The sequence below is a fragment of the Erpetoichthys calabaricus genome, chromosome 1, assembly GCF_900747795.2.
Source record: "Erpetoichthys calabaricus chromosome 1, fErpCal1.3, whole genome shotgun sequence".
In the NCBI taxonomy this organism is placed as follows: domain Eukaryota; kingdom Metazoa; phylum Chordata; class Cladistia; order Polypteriformes; family Polypteridae; genus Erpetoichthys; species Erpetoichthys calabaricus.
Genome location: NC_041394.2, coordinates 332,787,511 through 332,809,828, shown reverse-complemented (window position 1 = coordinate 332,809,828; position 22,318 = coordinate 332,787,511). Strand labels below are relative to the sequence as shown.

General features: G+C 42.4%; 1 protein-coding gene across 1 annotated transcript in view; it reads right to left on the bottom strand.

Annotated features, from left to right (window-relative positions):
• Window positions 1-331: 331 nt before the first annotated feature.
• The window catches only part of LOC114665164 (zinc finger protein 91-like), a 64,093-nt gene continuing 42,106 nt past the window's right edge, over window positions 332-22,318 (bottom strand). Inside the window, exons 7-8 of the mRNA XM_028819622.2 lie at window positions 5,043-5,517; window positions 332-3,422 (exon numbers count right to left, since the gene is read on the bottom strand). Of these exons, the coding sequence (XP_028675455.2) occupies window positions 1,810-3,422; window positions 5,043-5,517 (2,088 nt within the window). The 3' untranslated portion in view covers window positions 332-1,809. The remainder of the gene's footprint in view (window positions 3,423-5,042; window positions 5,518-22,318) is intronic.

Genomic DNA, 22,318 nt, shown 5'->3' with positions numbered 1-22,318 from the left:
GGGAGGCATAGTCCTTCTAGGTGTCACCCCTTTAATTTCTGTCAGTGTACTTATGTGCCGTTTTAATAGAAAAAAAAAAAAATTACCTGGATCAGCTTTATTGATACCCTTGGGAATTTTGATGGCCACCCCCCCTCTGCTCGAGACCAACCAGGTTTAACGCCCTGTTCTCCTCCGCACAGCTTCAAGTGCTGCTATGTCGTTTTTATAGTTTACTGACTAGAATGCCTACTAGCCCTTCTCTAGTTTAGTGACCAGCTCCCAATGTTGTGGTCTCACTAGCCCCTTACAAAGTCAAGACATTGATTTATATTCATTTATAATCTTTCTAACTGCCTCTGCACACTGCCTAGATGGGGTCCTGTCACCATAAACCCCTGAATGCTCTTCACTGGTTGCTTCCTGTAAGACCACATCATGGCTCCTGTAAGCCAACACTCCTTTTGACTTTGTGCTGCACGTCACACTTTTCTACATTAAGCTTCAATTTCCCAGTGTCAGCCCAGACTGTCCAAGTCCATTTAAATTATTTCTGCTGCCTCTTCAGTGTCCGTTATTTCTTCAATTTTAGTGTCATTTACGCATTTAACAAGTTTAGAAACTATACTGGAATCAACGTCATTAACGTCAATTAGAAAGAGTAAAAGGTCCAAAGAGAGACTCGTGAGGGACTTCACTGCTTTAACATGGATGTTTTTGAGCTGGTTGCATTTTATTTTCCATTTGTACTCACTGTATAGCATGCTGGGCCCATCAAGCAGAAGTGTATTTAATAAGAATACATTGAACTGGATTAATCACGCCTAAGTAAAAACCTTAAACCTCACCTGTATCACAGACATCAAGCCTTTATACCTGCTGTTTGCCACTCAAGTCCTCAAGGGTTCACATACGAGGGACGTTCAGAAAGTTTCTGCACCTTTTTTTAACTCTATTTATTAAGAATTTCATACACAAATGACATCACTTTTCTACATAGTCACCTTCGTTTGCAGTGCAATTTTCCCAGCGTCATACCGACTTTTTAATGCTTAATGACTACTCCCACCTTCACCGTTTCCAACAAAAATATCAAAGTGTGGAAACTTTTTGAACATCCCTCGTATAAAACTGGGATTTCAGTCCCAATGTTTAGTGGAGGCCTACGTTATCTATTGATTTGTGAATAAAGACCTGCAGCCACAGTGGTACCCTAGAACTGGACTTGAGACCCTCTGCTTTAGTGGCTTTATTCTTTTGGTTGCCTTTCTACTGATTTTTGGTGGTTCCCCTTCTCAGACCACTGGGGTGATCTTCACTAGTGATTTCTGGTTGGTTTCTGTTGACACTTTCAATGCATTGTACCTCCACCTCCTTCTTTTCTTAGCTCCCTTGAAGCTTCTCCTTTGTTGAGAATCGGTTGCTTTCAAGGGCATTCCACTTCTGGCCGATGATCATTTTCCATGTGTGTCCTTTCATATTTGAGTGTTTTTGTACATATGTCCCTTGCATATGCTGTAGTTAGAAATTCTGGACTTGCTATAAAAACACTGCAGTGCATGAGCTCCACTTTATCTTCGGTTGAGCAGTGGATGATATCAAGTCCTCTTACTTTCCCGTCCAAGGAACATTGATGTGGTCTCATCTGTTTCACTACGATGCAGCCAGCAGCATTTCCATCTCAACTGTCACCATCTGAAGATTTTGCACTTCAGCTCCCACCATCACCTACCCCAGTGAAGAGGCAAGGGGTTGGAAACTCTTTAATCTGAGAGATGAACTACTTTTTTGGATCCATTTCATAATATGAAATATAAGATCTGATGTGAATCACACAGTGTGATTTTTTCTGTGTTTCTGAAGATTGCTTAATTGTGAGAATTGTTTTCCACATTCAAAACAGCAATATGGCTTCTCACTAGTGTGAATTCTATTGTGTTTCTTAAGACTGCTACTGGTGGTAAATCGTTTCTCACACTCAGAACAACCAAATGGCTTCTCTCCAGTGTGAACTCTTATGTGAGTCTGAAGATAACTACTGGTAGTGAATCGCTTTCCACATTGAGAGCAGCAATATGGCTTTTCTCCGGTATGAATTCTTATGTGGGTTTGAAGATGACTACTTGTGTAGAATTGTTTTCCACAATCAGAACAGCAAAATGGCTTCACTCCAGTGTGAACTCGTAAATGTTTCCGAAGTGCACTGCTTGTGAAGAATTGTTTGCTACATTCAGGACACCAAAATAGCTTCTCTCCAGTGTGAATTCTTGAATGGGTCCGAAGGTGGCAACTAGTGGAGAAATGTTTTCCACAATCAGAAGAGCAAAATGCTTTCTCTTCATGGTTAATGCTAGTGTGGTTCTGAAGACTACTACTGCTAGAGAATTGCTTCCCACAATCTGAACAACAAAATGGTTTCTCTCCAGTGTGAATTTCTGTATGTCTCTGAAGACGGCTACTCCTGGAGAATTGTTTACCACATTCAGAACAGCAATACGGCTTCTCTCCGGTATGTACTGCTGTATGAATCTTAAACTCAGTAGCTGTGAAGAATCGTTTTCCACATTCAGAACAGCAAAACAGCTTCTCTCCAATATGAATTCTCATGTGTGTCTTTAGATCACTACTCCTGCAAAATTGTTTGCCACACATGGAACAGCAATATGGTTTCTCCCCAGTATGAATTATTGCATGACTCTGCAGCTTGCTTTTTTCTAAGAATCGTTTGCCACATTCAAAACAGCAATATGGTTTCTCTCCAGTGTGTATTCTTCTGTGGATTTGAAGAGCGCTACTGGTGGAAAAGCATTTCCCACATTCAGAACAGCAATATGGCTTCTCTCCAGTATGAATTCTTGTGTGGATTTGAAGCTTGTAATTCTTGGAGAATCGTTTTCCACATTCAGAACAGGTATATGGTTTTTCTCCAGTGTGAATTCTTCTGTGAGTTTGAAGATGGCTACTGGTGGAAAAACATTTCCCACATTCACAACAGCAACATGGCTTTTCTCCAGTGTGTATTCTTTTGTGTTTCTGAAGATGACTACCAGTGGAAAAGCATTTCCCACAATCAGAACAGCAATATGGCTTCTCTCCAGTATGAATTCGGGTATGTATCCGAAGCCTATACTTCTTGGAGAACTGTTTCCCACATTCAATACAGCAGTACAGGTTTTTTCGTGCATGACTCCATTTATGATTGTTCTCAGATATTTCTTTAGAGGTTGTATTCTGATCTTGGCAGACATAAGATGATACCTCTTGAGTGCTGGGTGTATCTCTCAATTCTAACTTCAAAACAGATACAGAACTGTATGGGAATGAGGTTAGGGTCAAAATCTCTGATCCAACTGTCAGCTTTTTCACATTTTCACTTCGCTGTGGTGTACGGTGAAGAGCGGACTCAAAACATGAAGGGAAGTAGGTAACACTTTCTTGAAAATCTGCAGAAATACAAAATGAACAATTTCATGTAAATATAGAAAGTTTAGAGATAGAACTGACAAGAGTATTAGTGTACAATAGCTTTGCCCTGTGGAAATAAATCTAATTCACAACAATGAGCCATTTTATGTTTTTCTATTTTATTGATGGAAGCTTTTTTCTTGCAGTTAAAATATCAAAATGGACTTTTATATGTAAAACATGAATTTGGAAAAACAAAGGCACATAAAACTATAAAGCTAAGAGGAAGAAACACAGTAAAGCACAACATTATTTAAATATTTGCCCACAGATATTCTTCTTCTGCTTTCAGCTACTCCCGTTTGAGGTTGCCACAGCAGATCATCTTGTTCCATATCTTCCTGTCCTCTCCATCTTGCTCAGTCACACCCATTACCTGCATGTCCTCTCTCATCACATCCATAAACCTTCTCTTAGGCCTTCCTCTTTTCCTTTTGCCTGGCAGCTCTATCCTTAGCATCCTTCTCCCAATATACTCAGCATCTCTCCTCTGCAAATGTCCACACCAACATAATCTCGCCTCTCTGACTTTGTCTACAAACTTGAGCTGACCCTCTAATGTCCTCATTTCTAATCCTATCCATCCTTGTTGCACCCAATGCAAATCTTAACATCTTTAACTCTGCTACCTCCAGCTCTGTCTCCTGCTTTCTGGTCAGTGCCACCGTCTCCAACCCATATAACATAGCTGGCCTCACTACCGTCCTGTAGACCTTCCCTTTCACTATTGCTGATACCCGTCTGTCACAAATTACTCCTGACACTCTTCTCCACCCATTCCACCCTGCCTGCACTCTCTTTTTCACCTCTCTTTCACAATCCCCATTACTCTGTGCTGTTGATCCTAGGTATTTAAACTCCTCCACCTTCACCAGCTCTACTCCCTGCATCCTCACCATTCCACTGTTATATCCAACCCATATAACAAAGCTGGTCTCACTACCCTCCTGTAGACCTTCCCTTTCACTCTTGCCAATACCCGCAGATATTAAGTAGAAAAATTAGATCTACTCAGGTAAGGGTGTGTGGTACTGATTGGTCTTGCAGTTCTGGGTTTAGGAATTCATTCCAGGTGCCTGTTGCAATAAATAATCAATTGTAGAGGACAGCTTTCAAGGACTCTAGGTCAGCTAAGACCTTCATTAGCAGAAGCTTGCTGCAGCAAACAGACGACTGCCAAAAATCCCATAAAATGTTAAATTCAATTTTTGGTGGACCCATTGGGAGGGGCTATGTGGAATTGTTTACCCTTACATTAATTTTATATACAGGGTCCTTGCATAAAGACAGGTATTTTTGTGTACTAAATGGGTGGTCCTGGTTTATCTTTTGCTTATGAAACATGATCCTTACATCAGCTTAGCTACTACAGAATTAGAACCTTAGAGAACTAATTGTTTTAGAAATAGCCTGCAATCAACCAACTAAGACAAGAACTAAGACAAGGGAAATGATCCACTGTTGAGACCTTGTTCTCCCAGAAGATCAGATTTACTTATTTTTCTGGAAAAACAAAAGTCTGAATTTCCAAGTTCAGCAAATTTCTTGTGTATCTGATCAGCCCCAAGCCTGACACAGACTTTCCATTCGACACCTACCTTCTTCTGAAGGCGTTGAACCCAACACTTTCTCAGTCCTCTTCATTTCTGGCTCCAAAAACTCAGATTTCACATGGACAGAATGATGCTGTAGAGAGGGGTGACTGCTTGGAGGGCAGCTTAAACCAGTCATTTCTGGATGCACATACCGCGAGACACACTCCCGTTTAAGGTCTTCTTCTTTCACGTTGCTTTTAATTTCCGTTTTCTGCACATCATATGCTCTCTCAGATTCACAGTTCTCCTCCTTAATGCTAGGACTATTTTGAAGAAGGTGCACATGTTGCCATTCATTGTCCTCTTCCTTAACGTCCATACTTCTTCTCTCCAGGGTATTCGTAAAAGGGAGACACATGTGGTGTGCGCGATTCGCCCTTTCATCAACATTACTCCTCTCTTCTGCCTCTTCATATTTATATCTCAAAAAATGACGCTTGACGGCAACTGGACTTATTTCCTCCATGTTGTACATCAGCTAACAGAAGTTTACTTTGTCTTCTGCTATAGAAAGAACAGAGTTGAATATATTTAGAAACTGCATCAACCAGCAATGAACGCATTGTTTCAGTCTTTTCTCATACCTCACTACCCTTTGATTTTTAATCTGGAAAGCACCACTAGCCAGGACTTTCTCAAGTGCTTTGTGTGTTCCATACAATAAGGAGCCCAAAACTGAGCACAGCCCTCAGTGTATTCTCTTTAGTTTAAATTAAGTTGTATTCCATACAGCTTTGTCACTATAGAGCCCACAATATGCTTTTTCCATTACACTGGAGGCAGCAATGAATCCACTGGCACTTTCAAGGCTTTGCTATATGGTAAACTGTAAAGCTCCAGGTCCTTTACTGTGCAGTAAATGAGGTGTAGAATTGTTTATATGTGGATGCATCCTTTACAGTTAAGCTTTATTTGCCACAGATCAACTCAAGTAAATGACTTTACTGATTGTAGGGTGTCCACTAACCCACCCGATTTAGTTTTAGCTGCAAGTTTCACTATCTTCTTAGTTACATCTTTACTCCAATCATTTCAAGGAGTACATTGGAGGACTCAACACTTATCCCTTGTGGTACCAGGACTTACAACTCAGTCAATCAAGGTCAGGTGAATAGACAATTTCCTCTTAGGGATTATCAAAGTATGTCAAATCAAATTTAAAAAAAAAAAAAAAAAAAAAAAGGTCACCACATCATAAAGCGTTGCATTTTTGTGTTAAAGCCATTTCTGCACTCACATGTCCACTGTGCTCGAATCCCCCTTATCTTGGAATATGCCCTCTAGAAACACTTACACACACAGTTATTTAGGTCCACGTGTGTGATCCTCTATGCTCAGGTGCTGTTAAAACTCAAAGTCTTCAGCTTACTCTCTTTGTGTTTTTCTTTCTTTTCTAATAAACTTCACTCTCTCCTTGACAGTTGTTCAAGAATAATTTTAGGGTAACACAGCATTCATTTAAAAGAAATAGAGTAAAGGATTATTAAATGTCAGAAACCTTTGCAGGCATATCAAGAAACCAGATAAAGGTCAAGTGAACAACAAAATGTACTGAAAGAGGACTAAGAAATCAGCAGATGTCCTATAAACAACGAGAATGGACAATTGTTATATGCACAGAAATTTCAAGGGTGGTGGCTCATCTCAAAAGGTATAAGAAGAACCAGATTATAAAATATAATAAGACTTTTAATTTTATACTTGCTCTCTAAGACCATGCTGTAAAAAGCCCGAGCTCCTAGAAACTATTGAAATTGTCAGGAAAAAAAAATTAAAATGCAGTCTGCAGTTTCATTTTGCGGACGTGCTCGCCCCCCTCGTCTATCAGCGGCTAAGCGAGTTTCTCTCTCGTTTTGTCTTTCCTCGGTGGTTTCACTTTGGCAATGGAGTCGCCTTCTTTCCGCTTCATGCTTCTTCCGACTTGCTAACTTGGGGCCGCCTTGCCGGCTCTTTGTGCTTCACACTTCTGGGCCTGACAGACACACACACACACACTTCCACGTGTAGATGTTTATATACAAGACTAGCTGTGTTTCCAGAAAAATAACTGAAATATAGAGATGTCAAGTAATTGGAAGGAACTACTCTGGGCATCTCTCTCTCCTAGGAGGATTAATTTTGCCGATGTGCTCACATCGTTTGTGCATGAGCAGCTAAGCAACTGTCTTTCTTTGGTGGTTTCCTTTTGTCATTGTGCTCACCTCGCTTGAGCATTAGCGGCAGTAGGAAAAGTAAAAGGGATATCGTTTACCGATGTGCTCACCTCACTTCTGTGTTAGCCACTAATTAAGTGACTCTTTCTTCAGAGGTTTTTTTACTTTGCCGACGTCCTGGACTCACTTGCATATCCTCAGAGGTGGACCCCTCACCCCGACTCCACCTCTCACTTCCGGGCCGGACAGACAGACGCACACACTTTCACGCGTAGACGTTTATATACAGGACGAGTCATTTGGGTGTAAACCAATGAACCAACCATAATAAATGCATGCATTGACTGACGCTGTATGCAGATTCAGTAGTTTCTAAAATGAACCTCTATTCTCAGTTTCTCTAATCAACAGACTGTTTTTGAAGAATGCTCCCTTCTATGGTATTTTGCCGAGGAGTAATAAAAAGATACCATGAAGAGCTTTTCTCCTGCCTGATAACTGATTTGTCCTGTTTGAGTACATTTCTTTCTTTAATAAGATGTGAAATTTCTACCCTCGCTTTTGGTGCCCAATGTTAAGGCATTCCATACCCTGGACAGAACTCCCAGCAGAACCTCAAAATTGCCAACGAGGTAATTATGGGGTGTCCGAAATTAGGAGCGACTTGTTCTTGTGTCTGCGCGGGACTCCCCTCCAGAGGACGTAATCGTCAGACCTGAAACGGTAGGAGAGAAGGTATGTTCATTTGTTCTTTTGGGAATAAGGCGCTGGGTTAGACCTTATTCTGTTAGAAAATGAGTGTATTGTATTTAGAGTTAGGGTTAGTTTCTAGTGTTATGTTAAGTAAAAAGAATTCTGCGAGTGTCTTTTGCCTGCTAGAAAGAGTGTACGTTGTCTCAGGGATTCACCGGGATGCATTGGAGGTTGCCACTGAGTAAAGAATAGTGCCGAGGTCACTCCTCATCGCATGGCAGATTATTTTGTGTTGCCGTCCGAAGGAAGTCACCAACTATTGTCTGGGGGAGTTGTCCAGATCTCTCTCTGGGTTTGGGAAAAGGTCTTACTAGACAGTAATGCTGTTAAATGGATAGAGAAGTCCTAGGTTCAAGTCCCAGGCACATAGACATCCTAAGTTCAAGTCCCAGGCACATAGAAGTCCTAAGTTCAAGTCCCAGGCACATAGATAGCGTCCCCTGCCTCAGTAATAAAGGAAGACGGTTAGAGTCCTCCCAGAGGTAATAAGGTTGCAACCAGTGGAAGGGAGAACGCCACAGGGAGATAGGGTTAAAGGTAGAATAAGATAATTGTATAATAATTAAAGAGTACACAATTTAAACAGTATGTGGAAAAAGTAACTGGTAAGAAAAAGAATAGGGCTTAGATTAAAGGTAAGATTTGTTTTGTCACAAGTATAGATGTATAAGGTTTGTTTTCTGTGTAGTGATCGTGTGTCCCCTCTGTAGCTGAGTAGACAATTAAGTGTAATTAAGAAGAGCTGTGAAGAGCTTTTCTCCTGCCGGATTTGTCCTGTTAGAGGAGGTTTCTTTCTTTAACAAGACTAAGGGGCTCCACCCCCGATTGCTTCGGTTGCCCACCCCCAGGTTTGGTTTACCAGATATACAATTTAAAAAAGAGATTATTATTTTCACATTTACTTTAAAACTTTTGTAAAAACAATATTTGTCCTTTATTCCCGGCCCCAGGCATGGTTACATCTATTTCTCGCAGGACGTTTTACGCTGCTCACGTTGTGAAGGGGGTGCGGCTGAACGCACGCTAAGGAGAGCCATCAGATCATCTGCTGTCTTTCTGCTGCTGCCGAGGTGCGTGTTCTGCTTGTCTTACTCCCTGATCATTTCAAAGCCTGTACAGCAGTTGTTCTTTTGCCACTTCGTGTCTCTGCCGCTCACGTTGTAAAGGGAGGTGGCTGAATGCACGCTTAGGTGATGCGGTCGGATCATCTGCTGACTTTCTGCTGCTGGCGAGCTGCTTGTTTGGCTTGTCATTGTTTTAAAAGCTGGGAACACATTAAGCGTGTCTGCCAAAAGCAATCCAAAAACTGCTAGGTTAGATGTCTGTGGACTTGTTTTAAATGATGTCTCACATGACGTTGTAAAAACAATACTTGTCCTTTATTTCCGGCCCCGGGCGTGGTTAAATCTCTTTCTCGCAGGATGTATAACGCTGCTTGCATGCTAAGGAGGTGAGGTTGGATCATCTGCACGTCAGTCATTTTAAAGCCTGTACAGCTGCGGTCCTTTAGCCACTTCATGTCTCTGCCACTCGCATTGTGAAGGGGGGGGGGGGGGGGGGGGGAGGTGAACACACGCTAAGGAAAAGCGGTCAGATCATCTGCTGGCTTTCTGCTGCTGGTGAGCTGTGTGTTTTGCTTGTCGCTTGTCCTTGTTTCAAGTTAAAGTGTCTCTCGTCTCGATCACATCTCGTCTCCCTAGTCTCCCTCCCAAAGACTTTTTTTATAATAGAGAGATGTTAAATTTCTACCACTCTGCTCACTTCTAGGTGATACAGTGGCAGAAGTTCTTAGGGTTGACTTTTGAATATACGGCCCAACAGTTCATGTCAGAACTATTTCACTGGAAGGTCTTATAAAGTCGCCTTCTCAAAGTAACGTCTTTCGTATCTTTTCACTCATCCACTGAGGTGGTGCATTAAGTTTCATTTCAGTGTCTTCTATTTGGTGTAAATGAATACTTCACTCAGTGCAGGTCTACTCCTTTATTCTTCAATCACCTCAACAAAGATATTCATCTAAGTTCATGTTATTTAAGGCTTCTTGCATATACATTTTAATTAAGTTGATAGACTTTTCACACCATGCCACCTTGAACTGGATTATTATGATTTAAACATGGTGTGGATGAATGAAATTTAAATTCATCAGTTTCATTTTCATTCAGATGGTTCTTTCCCTGCACCCTGTGACCCTAAATTAGACAGGGGGAATTAGGTTTCAGAATAGATAGATAGATAGATAGATAGATAGATAGATAGATAGATAGATAGATAGATAGATAGATAGATAGATAGATAGATAGATAGATAGATAGATAGATACTTTATTAATCCCAGGGGGAAATTCACATACTCCAGCAGCAAAAAATATTAAAGAGTAATAAAAAATGCAGGTAAAAAACAGACAATAACTTGAATAATGTTCAACGTTCACCCCCTCTGGTGGAATTGAAGAGTCGCATAGTTTGGGGGAGGAATGATCTCCTCAGTCTGTCATTGGAGCATGACAGTGACAGCAGTCTGTCGCTGAAACTGCTCCTCTGTCTGGAGATGACACTGTTTAATGGATGTAGTGGATTCTCCATAATTGATAGGAGCCTGCTGAGTGCCCGTTGCTCTGCCATAGATGTTAAACTGTCCAGCTCTATGCCAACAATAGAGCCTGCCTTCCTCACCAGTTTGTCCAGGCGTGAGGCATCCTTCTTCTTAATGCTGCCTCCCCAGCACACCACTGCGTAGAAGAGGGCACTCGCCACAACCATCTGATAGAACATCTGCAGCATCTTACTGCAGATGTTGAAGGATGCCAGTCTTCTAAGGAAGTACAGGCGGCTCTGTCCTTTCTTGCACAGATAATCAGTATTGGCAGTCCAGTCCAATTTATCGTCCAGCTGCACTCCCAGGTATTTATAGGTCTGCACCCTCTGCACACAGTCACCTCTGATGATCACTATGAATGCTATGATATGTTACGTTACAGATCCCAGATTCATGCCACCTACACACAGTGCAATTTGGTGCATTACGGGTCAATCAATCTCAACCAATTCTACAACCTCTCTATTCCAAATTTCCTTGATGATTACAGAGGTAACGTCTGCTCAGGTGTCTCATTTTAATCGTTCATACCTTTACAATTGTAGGACAAAATGCCCATTCTGGTAGGCTTGTTAAGAAAGCAGATTTAACAGGGATGCAGGCGATCGTCTGCACAAAACCTCCACTTACGTTCCATAACTATGTGACTGAATGACCGGTTGTATCAGGGTCTGCCCGGACTTCATCTGATAACAAATCAGAGGTGACCTCACATCTCTCCTGGGGCCCCTCTTGAACCACAAGGCACAAAATGGACTCAGGCTAAAACAAAGGCCTATAATTCAAGGGATGACAGCTAAGATGGACAGTAGAACTCGCCGATTAGAAGACACTGATTTTGTACCACTTTCTTCCACCCTCTCAAACGTATGCAGTTTCTAATGTTTGGAAAACATACAGGATTGAATCTTTTAGAGATCTGTATATAGATAAAGTCTTTGCATCCTACAAACAATTACACACCAAATTTAATTTTCCATCAACACATTTCTTCCACTACCTCCAAATTAGAAACTTTGCTAAACAAAATCTGCCCAATTTTCCTCACCTCACACATATTTCTATTCCTGAAGAAATGTTGATCAGTCTTGAGGACTCAGGAAGCATTTCTATAATATATAAAAACATATTAAAGTCCCTTACTTTTCAAAGATCTCAAAGTACAGTGGGAAAAGGATCTCTCACTCAACATTTCAGAGAAGGAGCAGGAGGCAACAATACACAGAATTCACTCGAGTTCCATATGTGCAAAGCATACAAATACTCAACTTAAAATCTGTTAAAATTGTCCAAAACATTTCCCAGTTAAGATCCAACCAGCGAATGCTGCAATCAAGTTCCAGCCTCATTGGGTCACATGTTTTGGGCCTGCACCAAATGAACATCATTCTGGACCAAAATCTTTAAATGCCTTTCAGACAGCCTTGGTGTCCCAATCCCTCCTAATCCACTAACAGCTGTGTCTGGTGGGCTCACTGAGGGGCTTACAGTAGAGAAGGACAAACAAACTGTTATCGCCTTCACTACACTATTGGCACGTAGACTTATTTTGCTCAACTGGAAGAATCCTAACTCACCTCTGTTAAGTCAGTGGGTATCTGATGTTATATATTATCTAAAATTGGAAAAAAAACAAAAAACAAATTCGCACTTAAGAGGATCTGTACAAAACTATCAAAACCTGGCTGGATCTGATCAATAAAATTTTAGAATAAACATTTATATTGGGGAAAAGGATTTTCTCCCCCTTTTTCCTACTCTTTTAAGTTTTACTCTGGCTGCTGGCCTTGCTCTCTTTCTCATGGGTGGAGGTTGATTTGAACTTAGTTTTGTTTTGACTTGCTTGTATGGAATGTTACTTCCTTTTAATAAATTCAATAAAATGTATAGACACCGATTTTGTAACTGGAAGTAACTTGAATACAATTAGGAGAAGGTTCAACATTCCTTTAAAACCACATGCATCCCATTTCTCAAAGTAAGTGAGAAGAAGCAAAGAGAGGAGTGAATGGACGCTCTCTGAACTCCCTGGGGAGGGGGAATCTCTCTAAAATGACCCTCTAAAATCTTCTATAAAACTAAAAGTTATGAGCCGCTCTTGCTTGGAGAGCCAAAACCGACACATTTTTCTCTTTGTGAGATTGAGATCCACTCTGTCTAGCTAAGCATTGAGCCCAATCTGCTTAAGAGCAGCCATGACTCCAAGAAGGGAACTTCAGCATCTCAACTCTTTGGGCAGAATGAGTAATGGCTTCTCCCTACGAAGTGGCAAAAGAGAAAGAGTGACCTCCAACACACTTGCACCTGGGGGAACAACAAAACAACCACTTCACACAACATCAGGCATCACCCATGAAGACTTGGTATCATAAAACTATTTGTCTGTGCCAAGATAAAGTAGACCTCCAAATACCAGTGAACAGTCAGCATCTCTCCACGTTATGCGTTTGTCTAGTGTGTCTGTGTCCTGTCCTATATATCAATGCATAGATGCAGTTACAGTGCATCCGTAAAATATTCACAGCGCATCACTTTTTCCACATCTTGTTATGTTACAGCCTTATTCCAAAATGGATTAAATTCATTTTTTTCCTCAGAATTCTACACACAACACCGTATAATGACAATATGAAAAAAGTTTGAGGTTTTTGCAAATTTATTAAAAAATAAAAAAACTGAGACAGCACATGTACATAAGTATTCACAGCCTTTGCCATGAAGCTCAAAACTGAGCTCAGGTGCATCCTGTTTCCCCTGATCATCCATGAGATGTTTCTGCAGCTTAATTGGAGTCCACCTGTGGTATATTCAGTTGATTGGACATGAATTGGAAAGGCACACAACTGTCTATATAAGGTCCCACAGTTGACAGTTCATGTCAGAGCACAAACCAAGCATGAAGTCAAAGGAATTGTCTTTAGACCTCTGAGACAAGATTGTCTCGAGGCACAAATCTGGGGAAGGTTACAGAAAAATTTCTGCTGCTTTGAAGGTCCCAATGAGCACAGTGGCCTCCATCATCCGTAAGTGGAAGAAGTTTGAAACCACCGGGACTCTTCCTAGAGCTGGCCGGCCATCTAAACTGAGCGATCGAGGGAGAAGGGCCTTAGTCAGGGAGGTGACCAAGAACCCAATGGTCACTCTGTCAGAGCTCCAGAGGAGCTCTCTGTGGAGAGAGGAGAACCTTCCAGAAGGACAACCATCTCTGCAGCAATCCACCAACCAGGCCTGTATGGTAGAGTGGCCAGACGGAAGCCACTCCTTAGTAAAAGGCACATGGCAGCCCACCTGGAGTTTGCCAAAAGGCACCTGAAGGATTCTCAGACCATGAGAAGGAAAATTCTCTGGTCTGATGAGACAAAGATTGAACTCTTTGGTGTAAATGCCAGGCGTCATGTTTGGAGGAAACCTGGCACCATCCCTACAGTGAAGCATGGTGGTGGCAGCATCATGCTGTGGGGATGTTTTTCAGCGGCAGGAACTGGGAGACTAGTCAGGATAAAGGGAAAGATGACTGCAGCAATGTACAGAGACATCCGGGATGAAAACCTGCTCCAGAGCGCTCTTGACCTCAGACTGGGGTGACGGTTCATCTTTCAGCAGGACAACGACCCTAAGCACACAGCCAAGATATCAAAGGAGTGGCTTCAGGACAACTCTGTGAATGTCCTTGAGTGGCCCAGCCAGAGCCCAGACTTGAATCCGATTGAACATCTCTGGAGAGATCTTAAAATGGCTGTGCACCGACGCTTCCCATCCAACCTGATGCTGGAGGAATGGGCGAAACTGGCCAAGGATAGGTGTGCCAAGCTTGTGGCATCATATTCAAAAAGACTTGAGGCTGTAATTGCTGCCAAAGGTGCATCGACAAAGTATTGAGCAAAGGCTGTGAATACTTATGTACATGGGATTTCTCAGTTTTTTTTATTTTTAATAAATTTGCAAAAACCTCAAGTAAACTTTTTTCACGTTGTCATTATGGGGTGTTGTGTGTAGAATTCTGAGGAAAAAAATGAATTTAATCCATTTTGGAATAAGGCTGTAACATAAAATGTGGAAAAAGTGATGCGCTGTGAATACTTTCTGGATGCACTGTATCAATTCTTCTATAATCCTTGTGCTTATCAATAAATTATATTATTCTGTTTCTTAAAATAAGTGTGCCTCAGTTACCTTGATACAAGTCTAAAGGCCAGAGACCTGCATCCTCCTACAACAGAGAAAGGTAAGGCAAAGAAACTAGGAGCCTTACTAAATTACTGGATTAACTACAGATATCACCAAAGGTAAAACTGATAATTAAATTAACCAAATTAAGATTTCTTTTTCAAATCCCAGATTATTATGGCATCTTCCTGTGTGGCTGTCTTATTTATTTATCAGGTCAGGTCAGGTTGGGGAGCATGCACTGGTACTGTGCATTGCCACACTCACCACACAACAAAAGAACTCGGGATTCTGTTTGGCAACCACCCAGGCAGACATGTGGTCCGGTCCCACCTTCCAGAAATCACCCTTTATCTGCTGCAGCTAGGTATTACGTATACGTCCCCTTGGCCTGGTCAACAATGAGGGTCTTGTGAGCCGAATCACCCTCAGGTAAGCGCGCCACATGGCCGTAGTGCCGTAACTGACGCTCCCTCACAATGCAGATAATGTGCCTCATTTGGGACTCCGTGAGCAACTACTCATTCGACACAAAGTCAAACCAACGGTACCCAAGGATTCTCTGTAGAGACACAGTTCCAAAGGAGTCCAGTCTTCATCTCAGGTCACTGGATAGCGTCCATGTCTCACAACCAAATAGCAAGACAGGAAGCACCGGGACTCTATAAAGACTTGGACCTTTGTCCTTTTGCATAGATATCAGGAGTGCCACACACCCCTTTCCAGCGACCTCATGACCCCTCATGCTCTCCCAGTCCATCTACTGACTTCATAGGAACAGTCACAGAGACATGAATGTCACTGCCAAGGTAAGTAAACCTCTCGACAAGGTCGACACTCTCTCCATAAACAGACACATTGCTGATGGCTGTGCCCAAGGGTTCATTAAAGGCCTGGATGTTGGTTTTTATCCAGGACACTCACAAGCCCAGACACTCAGACTCCTCACTCAGTCTCTCAAGCACCCCAATCAGAGCCTCCATTGACTCTGTGAAGATCACGGCATTGTCAGCAGAGTCAAACTCCATGATTCTTTCTTCACCAGAAGATGCCCCACGACCTTGCCCAACACCCAGTCCATACAAGCATTGACCAGAGTAGGAGTAAAAACACACCACTGATGAACCCCAAAACCAACTGGGAAAAACACAGAGGTTCTGTCTCCACCCTGCACAGCACTCACAGTACCAGTGTACAGGCCGGCCATGATATCCAGCAACCTCGATGGGATCCCACGCACCGTCAGGATGTCCCACAGGGCAGCTTGATCAAATGAGTCGAACACTTTATGAAAATCAACAAAGGCTGCAAGGAAACTCTGGCAATACTCACGTTTGCACTCCATGAGAACCTTCAGTGCCAGGATGTGGTTGATGGTAGACTTCTTAGGCGTAAAACCAGACTGTTACAGTCGCGGGGAGGTGAGCAAGTGATCACAGATCCTATTGAGGACGACCCTAGCAAGGACCTTACCCGACACCGAGAGCAGTGTTATTCCCCTGTAGTTGCTGCAATCCAGGCGATCACCCTTCCCTTTCCAGATAGGGACGACAAGTCAGTTGGGATGATGCCCACCTCCCAAGAATGGAAGCAAAGATTGCTTGCAATGCCAGGACGACAGCCTTACCACCACCCCGGATACCGCAGATCCCTGCAGCCTTCTCTACCCTCAGCTAGTTCACCACCACCATTTTGAGGCTGAATTGATTTATTGACCATCAAAAATTCCTACATCTTCAAGGAGAAATTCTATACATATCGGAGTATCCATTTGAACAGAAGGTTGGATTAGGTGAAACAACAGGCCTGCTGTACAAAGGAACGTCCCAAATAGCATTTTGTATGTGAGGTGACTCCATTTTCAAGCCCTTTCCATTCAAACATCCCAGGGTACAGTGGGGAAAGAGATCTTTCAGTTAAAATTTCAGAAAAGGAGAGGAAGGCAGCCATGCACCAAATTCACTCGAGCTCCATATGTGCAAAGCACTCAATTAATTCAACTAAAATTATATATCGAGCACATCTGTCCCGCTTAAAACTGTCCAAAATGTTTCCATGGAGAGATCCAACCTGCGAACGCTGCAATCAAGTTCCAGCCTCACTGGGTCACATGTTTTGGGCCTGCACCAAATGAACATCATTCTGGACCAAAACTTTTAAGTGCCTTTCAGATAGCCTTGGTGTCACAATCCCTCCTAATCCACTAACAGTTGTGTCTGGTGGGCTCACAGAGGGGCTTAAAGTGGAGAAGGACAAACAAACTGATTGCCTTCACTACACTATTGGCACATGGACTTATCCTGCTCAACTGGAAGAATCCTAACTCACCTCTTAAGTCAGTGGGTAACTGATGTTATACATTATTTGAATTTGGAAAAGAAATTATCAGGGGATCTGTTCAAAACTTTATTTTAAATACAGCAAGATCTAAATAATCAAATCTTTGAATAAGCATTTAAATTGGGGAAAAAAACATTCTCTCTCCTTTGCTATTTTTAAAGATTTGCTCGTGCTGTTGGCTCTCCTGTATGCACCTTTATTGTAAGAACATCCCTGTTCTACGATGGAGCGTTTGATCAGAATAAAATATGAAGCTGGTTTTAAATTAAAAGTCATTGATGTGGCGAAAGAAATTGGTAACTGCGCTGCTGCAACAAAATTCGATGTGTCTGAGAAACTGAAGGAAGTAAGAAGATGTTTAAAAAAAACAAAAAAAAACAATTGTCGTACTTTTGAACGGCGTACAAGTTGGGGTCTGATTTTATGAGAGTATATACAGTACTCCAGAATGTTATGAAGAGTGATCAGATGAAATGCAATTAATTGCAAAGTCCCTCTTTGCCATGAAAATGAACTTAATCCCAAAAAAACCCATCTCCACTGCATTTCAGCCCTGCCACAAAAGGCCCTGCTGACATCATTTCAGTGATCCTCTCGTTAACACGGGTGAGAGCGTCGATGAGGACAAGGCCGGAGATCACTCTGTCATGCTGATTGAGTTACAATAGCAAGGTTCAATTGTTGTGAAGAAGGCTTCAGGGTGCCCAAGAAAGTCCAGCAAGTGCCAGGGCCGTCTCCTAAAGTTGATTCAGCTGCGGGCACCACCAGTACAGAGTTTGCTCAGGAATGGCAGCAGGCAGGTGTGAGGGCATCTGCACACACAGTGAGGTGAAGACTTTAGGAGGATGGCCTGGTGTCAAGAAGGGCAGCACAGAGGCCAAGAAAAACATCAAGGACAGGTACAGGGATTGGACTGCTGGGGTAAAGTCATTTTCTCTGATGAATCCCCTTTCCAATTCTTTGGGGCATCCGCAGAAGAAAAGGTGAGCAGCGCTACCATCAGTCCTGTGTCAGGCCAACAGTAAAGCATCCTGAGGCCATTCATGTGTGGGGTTGCTTCTCAGCCAAGGCAGTGGGCTCACTCACAATTTTGCCTAAGAACACAGCCATGAATAAAGAATGGGACCAAAACATCCTCCGAGAGCAACTTCTCCCAACCATCCGAGAACAGTTTGGTGACCCACAATGCCTTTTCCAACATGATGGAGCACCGGGCCATAAGGCAAAAGTGAGAACTAAGTGGCTTGGGGAACAAAACAGTGAACTTTTGGGTCTATGGCCAGGAAACTCCCCATTGAGAACTTGTGGTCAATCCTCAAGAGGCGGGTGGACAAACAAAAACCCCCAAATTCTGACAAACTTCAAGCATTGATGATGCAAGAATGGGCTGCCATTATAAAAAAGTATTATAAGCCCATGGGAAAGTAAGCATTGTTTTATACTAAACATTAAACATGTGAGAGTGTTAGGATTAAAAAGATTCATGTCTACATATTCTTTATTATTTTATATGAGCTAGAAAACACCAGTATTTCATAAGCCAAAGGTCAGACGTGCTAGAGAGCCGAAGGATGGGCTCCCTCGCTTAGAGAGGAATGTGAACTCTTTGGCTGTAAATAATGGTACCAAGCAAGAATAGTCCTCTTTAATCAGATAAGAAAAACAGAGCGGGGTTTGACACTCCCTCAACTAAGAAGAATTGCTGGAATTAATTAGAGGCAGGATTAGAGCAGTGGAATGTTAGGAGTCAGATGAGGAAGAATAATGGCTTAAATGATAAGAATTATAATAAATATAAGCAGTGCTTATTGTTGATCATTGTTGCATCCGAGTTGAGTCTGTATGTGCGCCACACAATAAAGCCGGATTCTGCTGCCTGTCCCGAGTGCTGCCTGAGTGCTTTTTTGGGGTTGAGAGTGCCCCTGCCGTGTCTGCCTGCTTCAACACCATCAGTCAGGCTTTGGCCCAGAAGTTGACTGACAGCCTGCCAGGGCAAATTGCAGAGGTCTTGAAAAAGAAAGAAGGGCCAGCATTGTAAATATGGACTCTTTGCATAAACTTCATGTAATTGTTATTAAAAAGCCTTATGAAATGCTTGTAATTCTACTTCAGTATACCATAGAAACATCAGACAAAAAAATCTAAAAACACAGAAGCAGCAAACCTTGTGAAAAACAAAACTGGTGTCATTCTCAAAAGTTTTGGCCACGACTGTATATTTTTTAACTCAATTAAAGGGTACCTTCATTTTTTTTTTTAAAAAAAAAGTACATTTCTGTGAAAAAATTAGCATTTCTAGATTATTCCAAACATTTGAAAGCTAGTATATCTTCCATGCTGCTGCTAAACCTTATTAATTTTCCCTCAGGTGTCAGTCTATTAATTTCGCTGGTGTCACATACTGGATTCCAGTTCCAAATCCCAACCATCGCCTGTGCGATTTACACTAAATGCTAAGTAGACTATTTCCAAAACGTATGGGCACTGGCCGGGAGCCCCAGGAAGTTTAGTTTTTTCTTTCAAAACTGGGGCCCCAGCGCCCTACTTTGCCCGGGAGCCTATGATGCTGTTAAGACGGCCCAGAGTGTCGATTACAAAATATACAGAAGATTCACAGAGCGCCGATGGATAACAAGGCACGCGCATGCGTACCTACACTGCCTCCACACTTATAAAAATGAGAAACTCAAGGCAGACACTGGCAGGGAAAACAGACTTTAACGAGCAACATAAATCAGAATTGGGACTAAAAAGAACTCGAAGGACCGCGACACTCACCAGAAAAAGGTGACGCAGGGAAAGTGAGCCCTAGATACACAAACGAGAGCAGACGTAGGTATGTAGGCTTATTGAGACACTTAATGGAAAGAGACATTACTATAACAAGAGGGACTTATGGACATAAGCGTGCCGCTGGACGGCCCACGTGTAAAGAAACCCACCTAAAAATGGCAATCCACTCATTACTCAGCCGCCTTTAACAGACGCGACTGTCACAGCGCCAGACCTTCAGTGAATAAGACACGAGCGGGCTGAACTTAATACTGAAAGAAACGCCACCAAGTCCCAGACCGCCCATGTCACCCTCGAGACGCGCAGGAGCCTTAGCGTGCCGCTCGGTCACAGCACGCAGTATTGTCTGTTAACAGCGGACACCGCTATCGGGTTCTTTCCTTCATATAAGTTTCTATATTTCAAAGTACATACCTTTTTCTTGAGCGCGCGCACGCGCGCGCCATCGCGAACTCGTCAGCTGACCGGTCCTCTTCCGTCGCTCTGGTGACGTCATCGTCTCTCTCGCTCTCTCTCTCTCTCTGTTGGTCGGCTTTTTTTTGTCAATATTTAAATAACACAAAATCACATCAATGAAGCGGATACTTAAAATAGTGATATTGTAACATATACCAAATAAAAATTAGCGATAATTTTCATTAATTGTGAAAGAGGAGTATGTTTTAAATAAGACTGAAAAGTCACTTAAGACATTCTTAATAACATTTTGTTACAGTTTGCATTCTCACAGAAGTGCACAGAAAACACTCAGTTTTAATATCTCTTTAAAATATCTTTAGATGACGTTTTACTGGTTAGTACCTTATTTTAACTGACTTCTTCCGTAATTAATTTATATTTTCAATGGTAGTGTTGCTGCCTCCTCCATCCGGTGCCCTGGCTGTTGTCTGTGTGGGGCTAACTGGACACTCTAAACTGTCCCCAGTGTGAATGTGGGGGTCCACAGCTCACTCCTGCCTTGTGCCCAGTGCTGTTTGGAGAGGCTTCAGCTGCCCAGAACCTTGAATTGAATTAAACGGGTCGGTGAGGAACAGCTGATGCTAATCTTTGCATTGAAAGCACATAGAAAAGCATCAAGAAAAAAAAGAGAAAGGTTTGCATATGGTGTTCATGGATTTGGACAAGACGTATGACGGAGTGTCACATCAGGAGGTCTGGAGGTACAGGAAAGATAAAGGTGTACCAGAGAAGTATGTGAGGATTATCCAGGACATGTATGAGGGAGCGAGGACTCAGGTCGGGGTAAGAGAGAAGATCGCAAGTTCTAGTAGGTCTGCACCAGGGATCTCCTTACCTCTTTGATCTGGTTATGGATGTGTTGCCTCATTAGATAAGAGACCAATCCCCACTGGTGCAGGCTTTTTGCTGATGACAATGTGCTTTATAACACCGCAAAGGAGTAAGTGGAGAGGAAGTTGTAAGAATGGAGAAGGGCTTTGGAAGATAGAGAGTTGAAGATGACAGAATATACAGTGCCCTTCATAACGTTTAGGACAAAGACAATTTTCCTTGACGTACCCCTCTTACTGCACAGTTTAAAATTACAAATCCAACAATTCAGGAGTGATTAAAGCGCACATTGCAGACTTTCATTTAGTTTGGATATCAGGATACACCCTGCTCTTTAAAAAGGATGCCCAGGGATCTTTTATGACCGCAGAGAATCAAGACCTGGGTTTTAACATCTCATCCAACGGACAACACCATTTTTACAGCACAGTGTTCCCCCGTCAATGCTCCAGTGCAGGGGTGGGCAATGTCAGTCCTGGAGAGTATCATTCCAACCCAACTGCTTAATTAGAAACCAATCCTTACCAATCTCAAACCTTATTTAATGTTATGGCTTGTTAGTCTGCAATGTAAGGTTCTTATAGCGTAGATTTTCTCCTCTCCAAGGATATCATCCAAATGATTTGAAGCCTAAAACGGATCATTTTCAGCCTGTCACATTTTCTGTTACATGTTTTATTAAATCAAACAGTGCATGATGAACACACACAGATGTAAATGAAAACAAACTGGATGGAGACCTACTGGCTGCTTTGTCATTTACATTTTATTGCTACTAAAGAGCCATTAAAACACTGAATGGAGCTGTACAAGATTGAAATAAGAAATCGAGGGTGGGGAACCTTAACACGCGAGACCACTAAAATAAAGCATGAACATGTCACTTAAGCAATAAGTGCTTCATCAGCAATAATTGTTTTCTCATTAAGAAACAAAAACCTGCAGCCACTGTGGCTCTCCAGGACCGACATCGCCCACCCCTGCACTGGAGCATTGGGATCCACACACACACCACAGGCTGTGCTCCCCCTGCCAGCCTCACTAACTTTGTTTCCAGCAGCAACCCAGCTTGTCTCCCATTGAAGTGCTGGCTGGGCCCAAACATGCTTAGCTTCAGGCAGATGACCTGTTTTGAAGTTCTGGTGGTGTGGCTGCCGACTGTATATAGAGCATGCAGGAGAGACA